Source organism: Euprymna scolopes, chromosome 2 (assembly GCF_053919585.1).
Source record: "Euprymna scolopes isolate OS-2025 chromosome 2, ASM5391958v1, whole genome shotgun sequence".
NCBI classification, from domain to species: domain Eukaryota; kingdom Metazoa; phylum Mollusca; class Cephalopoda; order Sepiida; family Sepiolidae; genus Euprymna; species Euprymna scolopes.
In genome coordinates, this window is record NC_136483.1 from 4,485,501 (window position 1) to 4,505,335 (window position 19,835).

Genomic DNA, 19,835 nt, shown 5'->3' on the forward strand with positions numbered 1-19,835 from the left:
AAAAAGTGCTCAGCTGAAGTAGTTCCAGTTCTCTCCAAACTATACAACAAATGCCTTAATGAATCATGCTTTCTGGGCTATTGGAAAACTGCTTCTGTGCTACCAATATTTAAGAATTCTGGAGAAAGAACGGACCCATTAAATTATCTCCCCATTAGCCTCCTCTCACTTTTTTCAAAATATTTGAGACCTTAATTAACCATGCTCTAGTCCATCACCTTACAGATGCTAAACTTCTAACTGACCAACAATATGGATTTAAACAAGCCCGTTCCACAGCTGACATCCTCACTGTAATCTCTGAACGTATATACCACTCACTGGACAAAGCCGGGGAGGGCAGAGCGGTAGCTCTAGATATATCTAAGGCTTTTGACAGGGTTTGATAAGAGGGTCTCCTCAGGAAAATTAGATCATACGGTATCACTGGTAGAATACTAAACATAATTAAATCCTTCTTAGATAAGAGAAAAATCCAGGCTGTCCTTGACGTTCGCATATGTAAACAATATGATATAAATGCGGGAGGGCCCAAGGGTCTATCCTTGGACGTCTGTTGTTCCTAATATTCATAAATGACCTCCCCGACAAAATTGGCTCTGAGATGGGTATATATGCTGATGACACTACACTCTATAGCAGGCATGACAGGAAAACAAATGAACACATATCTAAAGAAATGGCAGAAACACTAGAGGATGACCTCCGATCTGTAGTGGAATGGGGACAAAAATGGATGGTCACGTTCAATGCCGCCAAGACTAAACTAGTTTCCTTCAATAAATACAAGAAACCTTCTCTACCACCAATAGCAATGGCGAACGACACTTTATCTGAGAGTACATCTTTCAACTCGTTAGCCTAACATTCACAGGAAACATGAGTTGGAACAATTACATTGAAAGCATTGCCAGGGCCGCTGCAAAGAAGGTAGGCTCTATCTACCGTGCTAGAAAATTACTAACACCGGAAAGTATCCTGTATCTGTATAAGGCCACCATTCGCCCATGTATGGAGTATTGCTGTCATATTTGGGCTGGTGCATCTGCTACTAGTTTTTCGCTCCTAGACAACGTTCAAAAGAGAGTCGCCAATCTGATAGGCTCTGAACTGGCATCTAAGCTTCAGCCTCTGTCCCATCGACGAAATGTTGCATCCCTCTGCCTGTTCTACAAGTATTTTAATGGAGAATGCTCTGACAAACTGCAAGCACTTGTGCCCTCACGACGTAAACATCTTCGACAAACCCGACAGGAAGCTAAATCTCACCCCTCCACAGTAGAGATCCCTAGATATAAAAGATCTTTCTATTCCAGTAGTTTCTTCCCCAGAACCGCTAGACTTTGGAATTCCATTCCGGGTCCCTGCTTCCCAACTGTACTGACGTGCAGAAGTTCAAGTGTAACGTGAACAGACACCTTACTGCCCAAATCCCTACAGAGTACCCCAGTAGATTTTACCCCTGATACTACACCAAAGTAATAGTTAACAAAAGATGATTATCCCATTTGAAAACCGAAACAACTAATAGGGAATTAATTAAAATGAATGTTTAAAAGAATATGCAAATTAGCTAGATCTTTTGCTAGTGAATGCAATCCCAGAACCTAATATAATAAAATTGTATTTTCTTTTTTAAATAAGTAGAAAAGGGTTTTTTAATATGAATATCAATACACACAAAAGAAAAACGAATTTATATGAGTACAGATAGATAGATAGATAGATAAAGAGGTGCCTTTAATAAGTTTCCAGACTTTTTTCCTATAGGCACTTTTATTGATAGTGCACACATGAAACTCTAGTTCCCTTCAAAGTAATCTCCTCCGGCTGCAATTACTTGTTGTCCCCTTCGAATTAATCTCTGCTAGCTGCAATAGAAAGCCCCATGGAAGTGCCCTTGTGAGGCTAAAGGGGAACGATGAGGGTGCTTAAAATGGGGTGAAATTCTAGGAAAGAATGCATGGCGTGCTTTCAGACAAAGAAGTGTAGAAAATGGAGAGAAGTGTCAAAAAAGAAATGCGATAGTAAAAAATAAAATAATAATATGGTACAGTGGATAAAGAAATAGCGATGAAACAAACTATTACATATAAGCAATAGAAAACTTATTTAAACACCTTAGGTTGTTACATAAGTTTATATAACAGGTTCAATAATTGCATACGTATATCTGCAAATAGTAAATGGAAGTCATAGGCAGTATATCTATAAAAGTCTATGTGTATGTGTGTGTGTATGTGTATGTGTGTGTGTATGTGTGTGTGTATGTACATTTCCCTACCAAACTACTCTGTCAATTACAGACTCGAGATTTGACATAAGAGGTATTGAGATTTGGGAAAATCTTTTTAATCGGTTTTCGGCTGGAAATTTTTCTGTCAAGGGGTTAACGTTCAACGATTTGATCTTTGAAAACTCTACCAAACTCCTCCAACAATTTTGGGTCTAAACACTTGAAATTTTAAATATAGGTTACTTGGACATGGATCAAAAATTTTAATTTGATTTGAGCCCAAAACAATAAATACTAAGGGGTCAAAATGTGGGTCAAAGTTAAAAAAAATTGACCTCTGCGGTCTCTACAAAATTACTCAGTCAATTTCTTGTCTAAACATTTGAAATTTTACATAAAGTGTATTAACACGTAGTGCGAGTTACAAACAGTACATAGAGACCGAGAAATTTTACATAAACGGTATTCATAGATGGGGTAAGTTTTTTATCGGTTTGGGTCGAAAGTTTGAGCTGCCAAGGGGTCAAAGTTCAAAAGATTTTACTTTTGCCGTGTCTATCAAACTACTCAACCAATTTTGAGTCTAAATATTTGAAATTTATACATAACGGGTATTCAGACATGCGGCAAGCATTTTAATCAGTTTTGGGGCGAAAATTTGGTTGCCAAAAGGTCAAAGTTGAAAGAGTTGACCTTTGTAGATTCTACCAAATTTCTCCGCCAATTTTGAGTCTAAACACTTGTAATTTTAGATGTAGGTAACTTGGACATGGGTAATTTTTTTTATTTTGATTTGAGACCAAAATAATAAATATTAAGGGGACAAAACTGGGGTGAAAGTTTAAAAAAATTTATCTCTGCGGTCTCTACGAAATTACTCTGACAATTTTTGGTCTAAACATTTGAAATCTTACATAAAGTGTATTCACACGTAGAACAAGTTATGAACAGTACATAAGGCCCGAGCAAAGCCAGGCTAGACTACTAGTATATATATATATATATATATATATATATATATATATATATATATATATATATATATATGCAGGCCGCCCGGCATTGCCCGCTCATAAAATATGCTTAAATATGATATTTTGATTAATGCAGATTTCGTATTTATTTCTATATTATCTTGAACCGAACATATAGTAATGATTTAAAAGTTTAAAATAAATGACTGCTGTGTCACCACCAAGAATACAAAACCAAAACGTTCAGCTCATGATTTACTTTTTCCTTTGACGATAATGCCTGAACTATGAAGACATGTTTGCTGCAAAGCTAAAAATTAAAACATGAACCAATAGCTATTACGTTACGCATGCATATTCGTAATGCCGTCGTTCGACCTTCACCTGGCAAATTCTATTTTTTTAATTTTCACACTTTTGCATCGATTTTCCCCGGGTAAATCTCAAATATAAAGTTTTGCATAGGTTCGAATACTCTGTATATGAAGTTTCATGTTTGTAGACCAAAAACTGACAGAGGAGTTTGGTAAGTGAAATTTTTTAAATATACATTGATAAAGGTTGTGTTTACGATAATCTTTTTACGCAAATAATACGCAAGTATAAATCATATAGAATATCTGCATGAATATAATTACATGTAATAGTTAACTAAAGATGATCATCCCATAAGAAACCCGAAGAAACTAATAAGGAATTAATCAAAATGAATGTTTAAAAGAATATGTGAATTAGATAGATCTTTTGCAGATGAATGCACTTCCACGGCCCATATATAACAAAGTTGTATTTTCTTTTATAAATAAAAAAAAAGTTTTTAACATGAATATCAATACACACACACACACACACACACACACACACACACACACACACACACACACACACACACACACACAAATGTAGGAGTATATATATATATATATATATATATATATATATATCGAAAAAAGACTTAGTAATAATTCCTCTAAACTTGAAATATTCAACAAACATAAAACATTTTATGAAAATGCCCTTAAGGAAAGCGGCCACCAAAACACCACCTTTAATTACCTTGAACCTAATCCATCCAATACCCCAACAAGAAAAATAGAGCCAGGAAAATAATTTGGTTCAACCCTCTCTTCAATATAATGGTTAAAACGAAACTAGGCAAAAAATTCTTTCAACTAATAAACAACCACTTTCCACACAATCACACACTACACAAAATATTCAATAAAAACACAATTAAATCTAGCTACAGCTGCACTGATAACATAGAACAAATAATCAAGAAATACAATAGAAAAATACTTAACAAAGATGAGAAGACCAGTAGAAATAATTGTAACTGCACCAACAAATCCCAATGCCCACTTAATCAACAATGCCTACAAACAGAAGTAGTCTATAAAGCCACAATCGCACATGAAGAAAACCCAAACGACAAAAAATACTATATTGGCCTGGTAGGCACCTCCTTTAAAGATAGGTTTAGAGCACATAAATGCTCCTTTACAAACCCCAACCACCCTAACAAAACCTCACTAACCTCCCAATATCTAGATCTAATCCAAAATAACCTTACACCAACCATCACGTGGGCAATCCTTAAAAGATCTAACGTATGTAAATCTTTAGACTCCCCATGCCACCTCTGCTTGAACGAAAAACTTTTTATATTCATTTTTAAAGATAGAAACAAATTACTAAATAAAAAACATGAAACAACCATAAATTGCCGGCACTACAAATCCCACCTCCTTAGCAATTATACACCTTTCTGAAACATACCTTAGGCAACATCCTCTTTAGAACTGCTGAATAATAATACACACAATACACTCATCTACCGCAGACACCCAACTACTGTAACATCAACACAACCAAACCCCCTTACTCAACTCTCCCCATATCCTATATTACCCTAACCAATTACACATTCATCTACCCATGAATCCTACTACCCCCAACCCACATACCAATTACGACTAAAACTCCCCACATTTATATGAATGTACATACGTGGCAACTTGTATGGATATCCGTATATATATATATATATATATATATATATACACTTGTGCCCGATATTATTCATACCCCTTTGATCTTTGAGATTTCTATAAGAATATTGCTCAAACCAGAAGGTAGACAATATTAAAGGGATTTCAAACAATAAATCAAGCATAAGCATTTAATTTAAACTCAACAAATAAATAAATTATGTAAGTTTGAAACATTATACAAAGAAAAACAATAATGGGACTAGTTCAAAATTATTCATACCTCTCTTACTAATAGTCAATAGCATGCCATTTATTCTTAATAACTGCCTGTAATCGTTTGGGATATTTATCAACAAGGTTTTTACAAGCATCAACACTGATTTTTGACCATCTTTCAATGCAGTAGTTCTCCAAATCCCTCAAATTTCTAGGTTTCCGCTTTTTAACCTCAGTTTTCAATATGTGCCAGAGGTTTTCGATAGGGTTCAGGTCGGGACTCTGGCTAGGCCATTCCAAAACATTAATTTGATTATCCTCAAACCATTTCTTGACTATTTTGGCAGTATGTTTTGGATCATTATCCTGTTGAAGGACCCAGTTTGGTCCTAAATGGAGCTTCCCCGCATCCTGTCTAATGTTTTTCTGGAGTATCTCCAAATATTGCTCCTTCTTCATGGTTCCATCTATCTTGACCAAACTACCTGGACCACTAGCCGAAAAGGAGCCCCAAAACATTAGGCTACCACCACCATGTTTCACCGTGGGTATGGTGTTCTTTGGGTTGTAAGCTTCTCCTTTCTTCCTTCAAACGTAAGAAGCATCCATATGGCCAAACAATTCAATTTTTGTTTCGTCAGTCCACAAAATACTTGAGAAAACGGACTCTGGAGAATTCACATGGGTCCTAGCAAACTTTAGACGTGCTGCAAGGTGTTTTCCGGTGTGCAATGGAGTCCTTCTTGGTCTTCTTCCTTTCAGACCATTTTCATGCAGAGTCCTTTGCAATGTTTGCCTTGATATTTTTATGCCAGAAGACTTTAGATGTTCTAAAATGTCCTTATTAGTGGTGGTTGGATTTGCATTAACACTTCTTACAATATTACTGGTGGCTCTAGCAGACAGTTTCCTTTTCCTTCCTCTACAAATCAAGTTGTTTGTTGTGTGGTGGCTCTGGAATTTTTTGATGATGCTCTGTACTGTTGCTGTAGGGACCTCAAATTTCTTGGAAATTGACTTGTAACCTAAACCATCCTTATGTGAATTCACAATTTTAGTCCTAAGATCATTACTAAGCTCTTTTTTCTTCCTCATTCTAATAATTTTTATTCTTTTATTGGTTTTCAGTTGATATCATTTTAATTTCTGAAAAATGCAAAAAACGAAATGAAATTAATCAAAGGTTGTATAAAAGCATTCAAAATAAGAATCAAACAGAAAACAAACAGTCAGAAACTCGATTAATACTGAAAAAATAAGGGGGTATGATTATTTTTGAACATTGCAGATTTTATAAATAGCTGTATATTTCTTTTATTACAAGTATCCCGAGATTTTAAAATGACGAAAATGATAATAAGAGGTTTATTAAGAATATGTATCAATATGGACGTAAACAATAAATTCTTACAAAAGTTACACCTAATAAACTCAATTTTCAAGGGGGGTATGAATAATATCGGGCACAAGTGTATATATATATATATATATATATATATATATATATATGTACTTTTGTGGATATGCTGGAAACACTATTATATTTAACGCACCTACTTACTTGTCTGTGTGCGTGCATATATCTCAACGTGTATATGTATGTGCGGGCATGTATGTATCCCTGTCTGTGTTTATGTTTATTTCTCTATATACGCGGGCATGATTACGTGTATTCATGGGTCATATGTATGCATGGATATATATTTGTGTGTCTATGTCTCTGTACAAGTGTATCTGCTGGCCTTTGTGACTGTATGTATATGTGTATCTATATCTATGCACATGAGTGAGCATATTTGTACAGATGTAGCTATGCCTGGATTTATATACATATATGTGTCTGTATGCCTATACCCACAACACACTTCACACTGAAAATAAAGTTAAGCATGGCCACTGCCCAATGCAACATGTTAGGAGCCCCCTCTATGTATATGAACCTAATAATTTTTAAACCTTTATACCCAATTTACCCCCCATCTTTTTTTTCATAGAAACTATAAAATAATCCCCATCCAATAAGCAAAGCAAATCAATACAGACCTCTAAAAATTAAATCAACAACATGCATTTCGAACCTAACTTCAACATGTCTACTTAACCTTGAATTATCTACACTCACTTATTTATTTATCCTTTATCTATTCATTCATTTATCTACTCTAACTTTACCTTACTTACTCAGCATAAATATACGCATCTCTGTGTATATATGTATATATGCCTGTATGTGTATGTATGTTTGTATTTTTATGAATGTGTATACTTGTATATGCTTATATATATTATATAACCCACGCAGTATTAACTAAAATAACTTAACTAAATTAAACCATGTACTCATTTATTTATTTATTATTATTTATTTATCCTAACTTTACTTTATTTACTTGGCATAGATGTATGCATGCCGGTATGCGTATGTATATATGTGTATGTATGGATATGCATATATTTGTGTATATGTATATATATATGTGTCTATATGGGTCTAAATATTTATATTTTATAAATATATATTTTTAGGTAATTGTGTATAGGTGTGCATGAGCCCGTGCGTATGTGTGTACTTGTATGTATATGTCTGTGTACTTGTATGTATGCATCTACTTCTTACTGGAGATCTGTATATCCACGTATATGTATTCGGATGGGCGTGTGTGTATGTTTATGTATGTGTGAGCATGTACTTATATTTGTATATATATGCGAGTATATATATATGTGTACGAGAGTTGCGTGTATGTGTGTATATGTCTGCATGTAGACCCATGTACATCTGCATTGTTTTTATATGTATGTGCCTATGTGTCTACATATTGGTCTGTAATATGTATGTATATGTATTATACGCTCTTATGCGTGCGTCAACGTCTGTATTAACTCTTAACTGTTTAAAAACAACCCACTATGAAATGAACAACGACCACGAAACTCGTAAATGTAATTCTGTAACTGCCAAAAATGACAGCCACACTAACCCCCTTCCCTTTCACTTTCCCTCCCTTTCCTCCCATCTCTCTCTCTCTCTCTCTCTCTCTCTCTCTCTCTCTCTCTCTCTCCCTCTCATCTAATTAATATACCTTATCGAACAGGAAAAAAAAAGTAGTCAAAATTTTAAAACCCCACAATTGAAACTCCTTTTTCCCCCCTCCTCTCATTACTCCCTCTCTTTTTTATTTTCTCTTTACCACCCTTTATCCCCCCCCTCATCCACTATATCTCCCTATATCCACATATCTCCACCCAAGCCTACCTGAATCTGCTACCCCCACACACACAATACAACCTAATATACTTTTAACTTCAAAATTGAAATATTGTCATTATCCGCCTTCTCTCTCTATTATCTCATACCCCCCTCCTTTTTCTTTCTCTCCCCCACCCCTCCATATTCCTACTAAAACAATTCTTCCTAATACTAACCAACCATATCTGTAAGGTTTGACGAGGCTGTTAGATCGTAAACACGGTTCAACATCCGAAACATATGTAATCAAACAGATAAAACGGTAATAAAAAAATAAAACATATATATATAAATAAAACTTATATATATATATATATATATATATATATATATATATATATATGCATAGATTTTATTGTTGATTTTTTAAACGATATTAAGTTTAGCGTCTCCACCTTGGAGATCGGGTGTTTTTTTTATTCGGACGTAAACAAATAATATCTTATTATTTATTTACTTATTTTTTCTTTTTAAAAAATATAGTATTAAAACATATTTTTGCAAGTAAGCTACATAAAAGGGTTCGTGATTCATTTCAACAGGTAATTATAAGGCTCAATGCCAAAAATAATTATACACACACACACACACACACACACACACACACCCACACACACACATATATATATATATATATATATATATATATATATATATATATATATACATCTGTGGAAATATTATTTATTCACTTATATTTCCTTTTTATATATACCAATCCTTATTTAGAAGCTCAATGTAATTACAGAGCAATACAATGAATGAATGACAAAAGTCTCTATTCCAAATTTCATTATATTTACCATCTTAAAATTTATTCCTTTTATTCAATTGACACTTAAAGTTCTTGACAGTATCTGCTTCGTAGCACAAAATCAATTACTTTACCAGGTTAGAAATATTACAAAAGTAAAAAAAAAAAAAACCATTAAATTTCAACGAGGTTGTTGAGAATGCTAAATTAAAAGAGCAAGATATTATTTTATTCAATTTAGGTGAACAAAATTACCGTAAGTCACTACAATAAATTTACTGTTTCAGTCTTTAAAGACATCTGTAGGCGACAATATAACTCTTGTCTAACTGTAGGCCAATCATCAGATTAAATGACTTGTCTTGAGTTAGTCCAGAGCTATATTGTCGCCTGACGATATCTTTTAAGACTGAAACAGTAAATTTATTGTAGCAAATAATTCAAAAGGCAGAGTTCCTTGGAAAAAAGCGCAAATGGAATGAATTTCAAATCATTAAAAGAAAAAGCCCTGGAGAGAATATTTAAAACACGTCTGTCAAGGCTGGATGAATCAAAAAAATTATTTTGGACCATTTGGAATTTACCCATTGGATTGAAATTTTAAATTCGACCGTTTTGGATTTTACCATTCTTGGATTTTTACCCTTCACCGGACTATCCATTCATGTGAAATCTTTTTATCATTTTTCTTTTGCCTCCTGTTTCCCTTACCTCACCCTTTTTTTTTTTAACCAAGTAAGATCTGTGACTTACTTGTAGTTTCATTAAATACTTTTATATGCAAAATCCGATCCTGCATTTTGCTAATTCCTGCCCTCTGATGAGAAGGAGAGTATTTCTTCGAAACTCCGCGGATTAAGGACTATCCACTTATCTTGTTTTTCCTTTTTTAAAATTAAATATATTTTTAACTCTTTTTCAAGATGTCTTTTAACATGTTTTATTAATCAATCATTTGTTCATATATATATATATATATATATATATATATATATATATATATATATATATATATATATATATTCAGCGAAGCTGATTAGTCGTAAATGACCAAACACGTCTGTGGAAAATAAAATTATATATATATATATATATATATATATATATATATATATATATATGAGTAGAGGTTGTATTGCTTATATAGGAAATAATTTCTTTTATCTTTTCTTTTTCACAGTATGCAATGTTGGATTATAGTACTAACATGTTCAGAGTGCCAAAATTGATACCAGGACACTATTTTCCTTGCTGTAAGTATTATAAACGAAAAGATAAAAATATGTGCTTTATGTTTCTGTCTTTATTCAACAGCAATTATGATTTTTATAGGTTGTTAAATTGTGCTGTAATATGATGACATGTCAGTCACACAGAAAAATTCTCAGCTGGAAAATAATGAACATGTACGGAATCAAGCATTTCTCTTTACAATCGATTGCAGAAGCAACGCCGTATCTGTACCCCTTGATCTTCTATGGTGAAGTCCCCAACTTTAACTATTTTTTTGTTCTAGGTAATCACTTGTCAATGAACTCCGCCAGAGCCTCTTTCATCTCCTCAATTGTCTCATAACGACAGCCTCTAAGGTTTTTCTTCAGCTTAGGGAATAACCAAAAGTCACAGGGAGCAAGGGCTGGACAGTAGGGAGGTTGAGTCATGAAAACGTCTTTCTTTCTGATCTTCTCTGAGTAATGGTGGAGCAAACTATACTCAAATCTTCTGCATCTTTAGTTTCTTGCAAATAAATTTGTGTACAGTTCCACAGATATAGACACACGCCGGTCCTTATCCATGAAATTATTAATTTGGCCAATCAGCTCTGTTGTTCTGACTTCCTTACTCTTCCCACACCTCTCATCATCCTTCACAGACTCCCTGCTCTTCTTGAATCTCTTATGCAACCCAAAAACTTATACTAATTCATGAAAGATGCTGCATTCCATATGTTTCTGTGACATTTTTTTTTTTTAATTTAAAGCAGAATTTATTGCATATCGTTCTTCTAAAGTGTCTTCACGTTCAGATTGTATATTTTATATTAAGCAGCAGTAACAATCAGGCTTTAGTATGGTGTATTCCAATTCTTGTTGTAGCTGTTCGTTTAAACCTAAAATTATAAAAATTAGCCAGTCATCTCATAAGATGTATAGAATAAATTGAATTTTCAAGCGTCTACTTTAATTTGAAATGCCTCTACAAAAAGTCTGGAAACTTATTGAAGACACCTCTTTGCCTATATTGAAAATTTCTGCAGCTCGCATCCCCTACACACACACACACACACACACACACACACACACACACACACACACACACACACACACACACACACACACACACACACACACACAGAAATTATAAATAAATAACTCTTCTCTCTTCTTTTCTTCTATCTTTTTTCTAATCAAAGAATTGTAAATAAATAACTTTTCTTCCTATTTCGTTTTTCAAATCAGAAAGATGTTTGTATTGTAAAACTCTAGAAACTATTTTTCAACAGACTTGCCCATTGCACTGTCAACTTTCCGTGTGCATCCCAACTATGATCAATCCTGATCGGGTCAGAGGTGAAATCTGTTATTCAAATATCGCCATTCCTAGAAACAATAATATCAGTGCTTCCCGCTATATTTGTCTGACAAAGTTATTAATCAATATATGCGTGTAACAACGTTATACATAAATATATGATCGTAACAGGGTTTTTACAACAACAAAAAAAAAGCTTGTTACGGTCATATATTTATGTATAACGTTGTTATGGTTATACATTTATGTATAACAGTGTTATACTTTAATATATGATCATAACAATGATATACATTAATATATAGCCATAACAATGTTATACATTAATATATGACCATAACAATGTTATAATTTAATATATGACCACAAAAATGTTATACATTAATATACATTTATAACAAGGTTATACATAGATATATGATCATAACAATGTTATACATTAATATATGACCATAACAATGTTATACATTAATATATGACCATAACAATGTTATATATTAATATATGACCATAACAATGTTATATATTAATATATGACCATAACAATGTTATACATTAATATATGACCATAACAATGTTATATATTAATATATGACCATAACAATGTTATACATTAATATATGACCATAACAATGTTATATATTAATATATGACCATAACAATGTTATATATTAATATATGACCATAACAAGGTTATATTTAATATATGATAATAACAATGTTATACATAAATATATACTGATAACAATTTTATACATAAATATATAATCATAACTATGTTATACATTAACATATGACCATAACAATGGTGTACATTAATATATCATAATAACAATGTTATACATAAATATATAACAATAACAATGTTATACATTAATATATGATCATAACAATGTTATACTTTAATATATGACCATAACAATGTTATACTTTAATATATGATCATAACAATGTTGTACATAAATATATGATCATAACAATGTTATGCATTAATATATAATCATAACAATGTTATACATTAATACATGTTCATAACGATGTTATACATTACTATGTAACAATAACAATGTTATATTTAATATACGATAATAACAATGTTATACATTAATATATGATAATAACAATGTTAAACTTTAATATATGACCATAAGCATGTTATAATTTTATATATGATCACAACATGTGTCCCCATGTGTATAATGGTGAAATGGTTGTATTTAATGGTAGAGAAATTGAAAAGGCGAAAGGTCGCATAATGAAGACGAAAATATACCGTTATATATCAACGAAACAAATGCAATTTATTTGCATAAATATATACAGGAAAGAGGATAAAAGAATGAGAGTTCATTGAGAGATTAGTAACGTTACTTGCAAGAGGCTGGCGGTAGCCAGGAGCATTGTGGTGGCCCATTGCCACTGGACCGGTGTTTGTCACATCTTGACTGTTTGAGCGTTCCGCAGAAAAAGAGAGTGAATTAAGAGAAACAGGAAGTGACGTAGCTAGGTCGCTCTTCTGAGTTAAAGGGCGATAATTGAGTTGGGCTGAGAGTGTTCAACTCCCACAAATGGCCTCCCTGATAAAATTGTCTCTGAGATAGATATATTTGCTGATGACACCACACTATATAACATGCACGAGGGGGAAACAAATGAACACATATCTAAGGAAATGACAGAAACACTAGAGCAAGACCTCTAATCTGTAGTGGAATGGGAACAAAAATGGATGGTCACATATAATGATGCCAAGACTAAGGTTGTTTTCTTCAATAATTACAAGAAACTTTCTCAACTATTGCTATTGCTAAGGCTACATTGCATGAAAGTAATTTTAGACTCCTCAGCTCAACGTCCACAGGGAATATGAGTTGAAACAGATACATTGAGATCATTGCCAGAGCCGCTGTGAGGAAGGTGGGCTCTCTCTTCCGTGCTTGAAAGTTAATTATGCCTGAAAGTATCCTGTACCTCTACAAGGCCACCATTTGCCCATGTATGGAGTATTATTGTCATATTTGGTCTGGTGCATCTGCTGCTAGTATTTCACTCCTGGACAGGATTCAAAAGAGAGTTGCCAACCTGATAGGTCTGGAACTATCATCTAGGCTTTAGCCTCTGTCCCATAGACGAAATGTTGAATCCTTCTGCCTGTTCTACAAGTATTTTAATGGTGGATGCTCTGATAAACTACAAGCCTTTGTACCTCCTAGACGTTAATACTTCCGACAAACTCAACCAACAGCAAAATCACACTCTAACCCTAACCCTAACCCTAACCCTAACCACTACACAGTAGAGATCTCTAGGCTTTTTACTCTAACACTCTCTTTCCCTGATCTTGTAGATTTTGGAACGCCTCTTCCAGGTTCCTGCTTTTCCAATTGTATTGATATGCAGAAATTCGAGTGTAATGTGAACTGGCATCTTGCTGCTCAACTCCCTACATATCAACCCTGCAACTTATGGCACTCTATATCAAAGTGGCACTACCGATAGTAGCCCCCTACACCAGTGGCACTATACCTTGTTTAGGGTGAAAATGGAATAAATAAAAAAAGACAATGTTATATATCAATATATGATCGTACCAATGTTATAAATCAATATATTGGGGGAACAATAGTTAATATCAATATATAACCATAAGAACGTTATACATCAATATATGACCATGACAACTTTATGCATCAATATATGACAATGACAACTTTATACATCAATATATGACCATGACGACTTTATACATCAATATATGACCATGACGACTTTATACATCAATATATAACTATAACTCTGTTGTATATCAATATATGACCATAACAAGGTTATATATCAATATATGACCATAACAACGTTATATATCAATATATGACGTAACAATGTTTTTAATTTTTTTCTTTGTTTCCAATTTCAGATCGTGACTACGTGGGTTTGAATACTAATAAACCCGCGAACAGACGAGATCCATTCAATGACGTTATGTTCTTTCTGACAACCCGATTTCGGTAAGACTATTTATGTCTTCCTTAAATAAAGACAAATTTATATCTACTTATATATAAGAACTTTTTCTCTGTGTGTATCTGTGTGTGCGTTTGTGTGTATCGATGTGTGTATATCAGTGTGTATCAAACAGCAAATAACAAACATATGTATATATATACATATATATATTTATATATATATATATATATGTATATACATATTTATATAATTTATATATATATGTGTGTGTGTATTATTAATCTTTATATATATTTTATAAATTACTAACTAGCTCTACCTACGTATTGAGCACTTTTGAAGTAAATACTTACGCATAAACATATATTTTCGTATATTAAGTTTATGTGAGTAAATGAAGTAGTTATATATTTATATATATATATATATATATATATATATATATATACAACTACTTCATTTATATATATATATATATATATATATATATATATATATATATATATATATATATATATGACTACTTCATTTACTCACATAAAATTAATATACGAAAATATATATTTATGCGTAAACTTTAAGTATTTACTTCAAAAGTGCTCAATACGTAGGTAGAGCTAGTTAGTAATTTATAAAATATATATGGCGATTAAGCTACACTGAATATTCCGCGTTTCATCCACTCTAGGATTCCTCAGGCTTATGCGCGAATTCTGTGGTTGTTTATTGTTTTTATATGGTCCTCTTCTATTGAGGATTTAGTTAGCCAATCAGCTTTCTAGTATCCACCGCGCCCCTTACTATCAGCCAATGGGCATGCATTTTATCGAACAAAGGATCTATTTTAAAACTTGGTTAGTGTTTTTTTTTAGTTTATATATAAATATATATGTGTACATACATATATGCACAGATATATACACATATATATACATACATATATGTGTGATCGTTTATTTAATAATTGTTATTTGTTTATTTTCTGTTGTTTTTGTTAGTTTTAAAACTATTTTGTATCGCTATCCTAGAGTAAATTTTATTTTGTGAACACAGCTATTTGCTATTTCTCTTCTACAGTTTAATAGATTTTGGGAGGACCATATAAAAACGATAAACATCCACAGAAGTCGCGCAATTATAATTTACAAAGAATTTATTATACAACTGGAAAATCAGAAAGCAACATTAAGAATTATTTTATCCACGGAGTTTCAAAGAATACGTTCTTTTCGTCAGAGGAAAGATTTTAGCAAAGTAATTATGATGATTTTTCAGATACTAGTATAAATTTAAACTTTCCAATAAGAAATTAGTTATATATGCATAAAAGTTAGTAGAAAGAGTTTATAAAATGCAGAAAAGAAATGAAAAATGAAGGTAAAAGGATATGTAACGATGAGGTAGTATCAGAAACAACCCGGTGATAAGAGACAATATTCACATCACATAGTAATCCAGTTTAAGAATTCAAAATGAGAGTAATGCAGTTATAATGATAGAAAAATAGCTTCTAGGCGTTCGATGGAGTTAGTTTATTCCAGTATGTTTGATTTTTTCCAATTATAGATGCGATAGCCGACATGTAATTCTTCTGCGCCAGAAACGTTATATGTGTGTGTATGTGTGTGTATGTATGTGTATATGTATGCATGTATGTGTCTATGTGTACGTATGTGTATATGTGTGCATGTATGTGTGTGTGTCTATGTGTGTATGTGTGTATGTATGTGTATATGTGTGCATGTATGTGTGTGTATGTGTACGTATGTATATATGTGTGCATGTATGTGTATGTGTGTATGTGTGTATGTGTGTGTGTTACAGACGATCAGAACAACATCGTTATTTGTCGCTTTCAAATTCCACATAATTGCATAATATTTGGAACTGTATTTAAAATAAATCTCTATCTCGGAATGGTCTCTGCGTTGTCAGTTTTTGGTCTATATACTTGCAACTTGATATATGGGATATTCTGACCTGTGGAACAAAATAAATTTTATTTTTAAACAGATAAATAGCTGCTAAAGGGTCCGAATTGAAAAAATAGGACTTGGTAAGTGTAGTTTGATGTAATATGTACGCTCTAATATGTATATAGACTTATATGTTTCAGAACGTTATTTTTAATGTTTTGATACGAAAATAGACTTAGTTGAAATGGTATCGAATAATGCCGAAGATCTGTATGTTTTGGTTTCGATTCTAGCATTCAAGAATCTTTTCCCCGTTTTTTCCCCCTCATTGTGCCAATATTTTAATCGTTTTTTAAACGTTAATAAACTTTATTTTAGTGTCCCCGTAATTTTTGACACATTCAATAGTTCCCCATCAGAACTCTTTACTTTCGACATAGTATTATTTATACGCTTAAACATGATATTTTAATTTATGCAGATTGTGTATGTATTATTATGGAATGAATCCTCTATCGATTATTATATATTACGAGGAATAATTTGCCGGTGGGGGCAAATTCGCAAAAAATTAAAAAAATAAAAATAATAATGATAATGTCATTCATCAAATTCCGTCTGTATTTGTTTACAATATCACATCAGGTGATGTTGGCTTGACGATCTTAAAAATAGTTTTTCTTCTCTTATAGCTTTAGTGAAAATTGTAGTGTGAATGCAGTCACGGAGGTGGGCTGCATGTGCGAACTCGAAACCCGAGCGATGGAACACGAGAAGGCGACAAATCATCAGGTTCAATTGCGCATTAATTTGCATAAATGAGATAATATAAGGCCGGGAGTTAAGATGTTTGAGAGAAGCTGTTGAGTTCTCGAGAACCGGATGGAACCTGGTGGAGGGGAAAGTGTCGCTGAGAATCTAGTCCAGGTTTTTATTGTGATTAGAATAGCTGAAAAAGAAGAATTTTTCGAGGGGAATATTTTACGTTACACCGGCCGGTGTAACATAAAAATATTCTCCTGTAAAAATTCTTTTTTTTTTATTGATAAGAGAAAAACTATTTTTAAGATTATTTTTAATATTTTCGATACTTATCGAATAAATTTGTGTAAGGACCCTGCCAAATATATAAATTGCATCCAGGTAAAAGTGTGAAGGAGTGAAAATGGGACATAAAAAGTGAAAAGTAAAATATACATAAAACCGCGTTAAGTGATCGTAAGTTATGATATATGTATAGATCGATGAGAAGTCGATTAAAAATATACGAGGGGCGTGCAATAAGTAATGCCCCCCGACCCACTTCCAGTTATCTGATCTAGCTGAAATTTTGCATGTGCAATGATTTATATCTCTACGAGTTATGTTGCAGATTACAGCTCTGAACTAATCGTGGTTTCTGTTTTACAGGTGTTTGAACTGAGTCAGGTGTGAAATGGAGCTTGTTGAATGTCGAGCAGTGATCCGGTTTTTGTATTTGAAAGGACGCACACCACAGGAGACTTTTGATGAAATGAAAGAAACTTATGGTGATAATGCCCCACCATATGACCTTGTAAAATGCTGGCATCGTGAATTCAAACATGGCCGGAAGTCTGTGGAAACAGCTCACAGACCTGGTTGGCCCCCCCCCCCCCTTCTGCCATTGATAAGGCATCTGTCCGTCAAGTTTAGGCTGCCATTTTGGAAGATCGACGCATTACTGTTCGCCAAATAGCCCAAGATGTCAAGATTAGTACAGGGTCTGTGGAAACTATCATTCATGACCATTTGCATACGCATAAGGTGTCTGCCAGATGGATGCCCAGGTTGCTCACACCATTCTAGAAGTGAGAACGCGTCGAGTGCTCAAGGATGAATTTGGAGATGTGCCAAGAAGATGAGTCAAAGTTTTTCAAAAGACTGATTACACAGGATGAAATCTGGGTCCATCACTATGATCCAGAGACCAATGCCCAGTCAATGCAGTGGAAGCACTTAGACTCACCATCTCCAAAGAAGGCAATGTCATGCTCACAGTCTTTTGGGACCAGGACGGAGTAGTGATGACAGATTTCCTGGCAAAGGGTACTACAATTACAGAAGCCTATTATGCTTCACTTTTGAGGAAATTAAGGGAAGCTATCAAAATCAAGAAGGCAAGATCAGCAAAGGTACCCTCCTCCTGCAGAACAATTCTCCGGTCCACAACTAGCATGTCGACAGATCAGAAGCACGGGCGTGTGGTTATGAAATCCTTCCCCATCCTCCCTACTCTCCTGACCTTGCACCCTCTGACTTTCACCTTTTCCCAGCCATGAAGTTGTTTTGTGATTATTCTGTGCTTTCACCTAACGTGTCAACATTGTGTCACGAGAAATAGAAAAAAAAAAACACTGCTGCAGACCTGAAAAATGACTCTCATAGCCTTTAAATTTTTCAGTATTTGTGAAGAAGCCCATGATGTTTTAGGGGTGTCACCAAAATGGAACGGAAATTGTAATTTCGTTCCGGTACAGTTATTTTTTGTTCTGCACATGCATGAAATCAAAGATAAGCGAAACTAATTAATCAAAAAACTTCTTTTTTTTTTTTACACAGTGACCACCACTTATCAAGGCCCGGAAGCCACTAAGGGATAAGGGTTATTGCAAGTACATTACGTTAGTGTGGAGATGTGATGAAGTGTTTACTTAAGGGGGCGGTTCATTAGGAATTTGTTAACGTTGTACTTGAAGACATCCAACTTAAATTTAATGAATGAAAATGGCTTGCACAATCGACAATGTATAAAACAAATAAATGTGACTTTTTTCCGTTTAAAATATATATATGCATATTTATTTTTAAAACATAATTATCCACTGACACGTGTTTCGTCATCTAGGACTCATCAGAGTGGCTGAATCTAAGATCTATATATGCATATATATATATATATACATACATATATATATATATATATATATTTATTTATTTATTTATGTTTTAATTGCATTTTAACCACAAACAAGGCA

General features: G+C 33.3%; 1 protein-coding gene across 1 annotated transcript in view; it reads left to right on the forward strand.

The window, feature by feature from the left end:
• The window catches only part of LOC145288327 (CD109 antigen-like), a 252,965-nt gene that overhangs the window by 114,114 nt on the left and 119,016 nt on the right, over window positions 1-19,835 (forward strand). Inside the window, exons 17-18 of the mRNA XM_080136322.1 lie at window positions 10,605-10,677; window positions 14,874-14,964. Of these exons, the coding sequence (XP_079992448.1) occupies window positions 10,605-10,677; window positions 14,874-14,964 (164 nt within the window). The remainder of the gene's footprint in view (window positions 1-10,604; window positions 10,678-14,873; window positions 14,965-19,835) is intronic.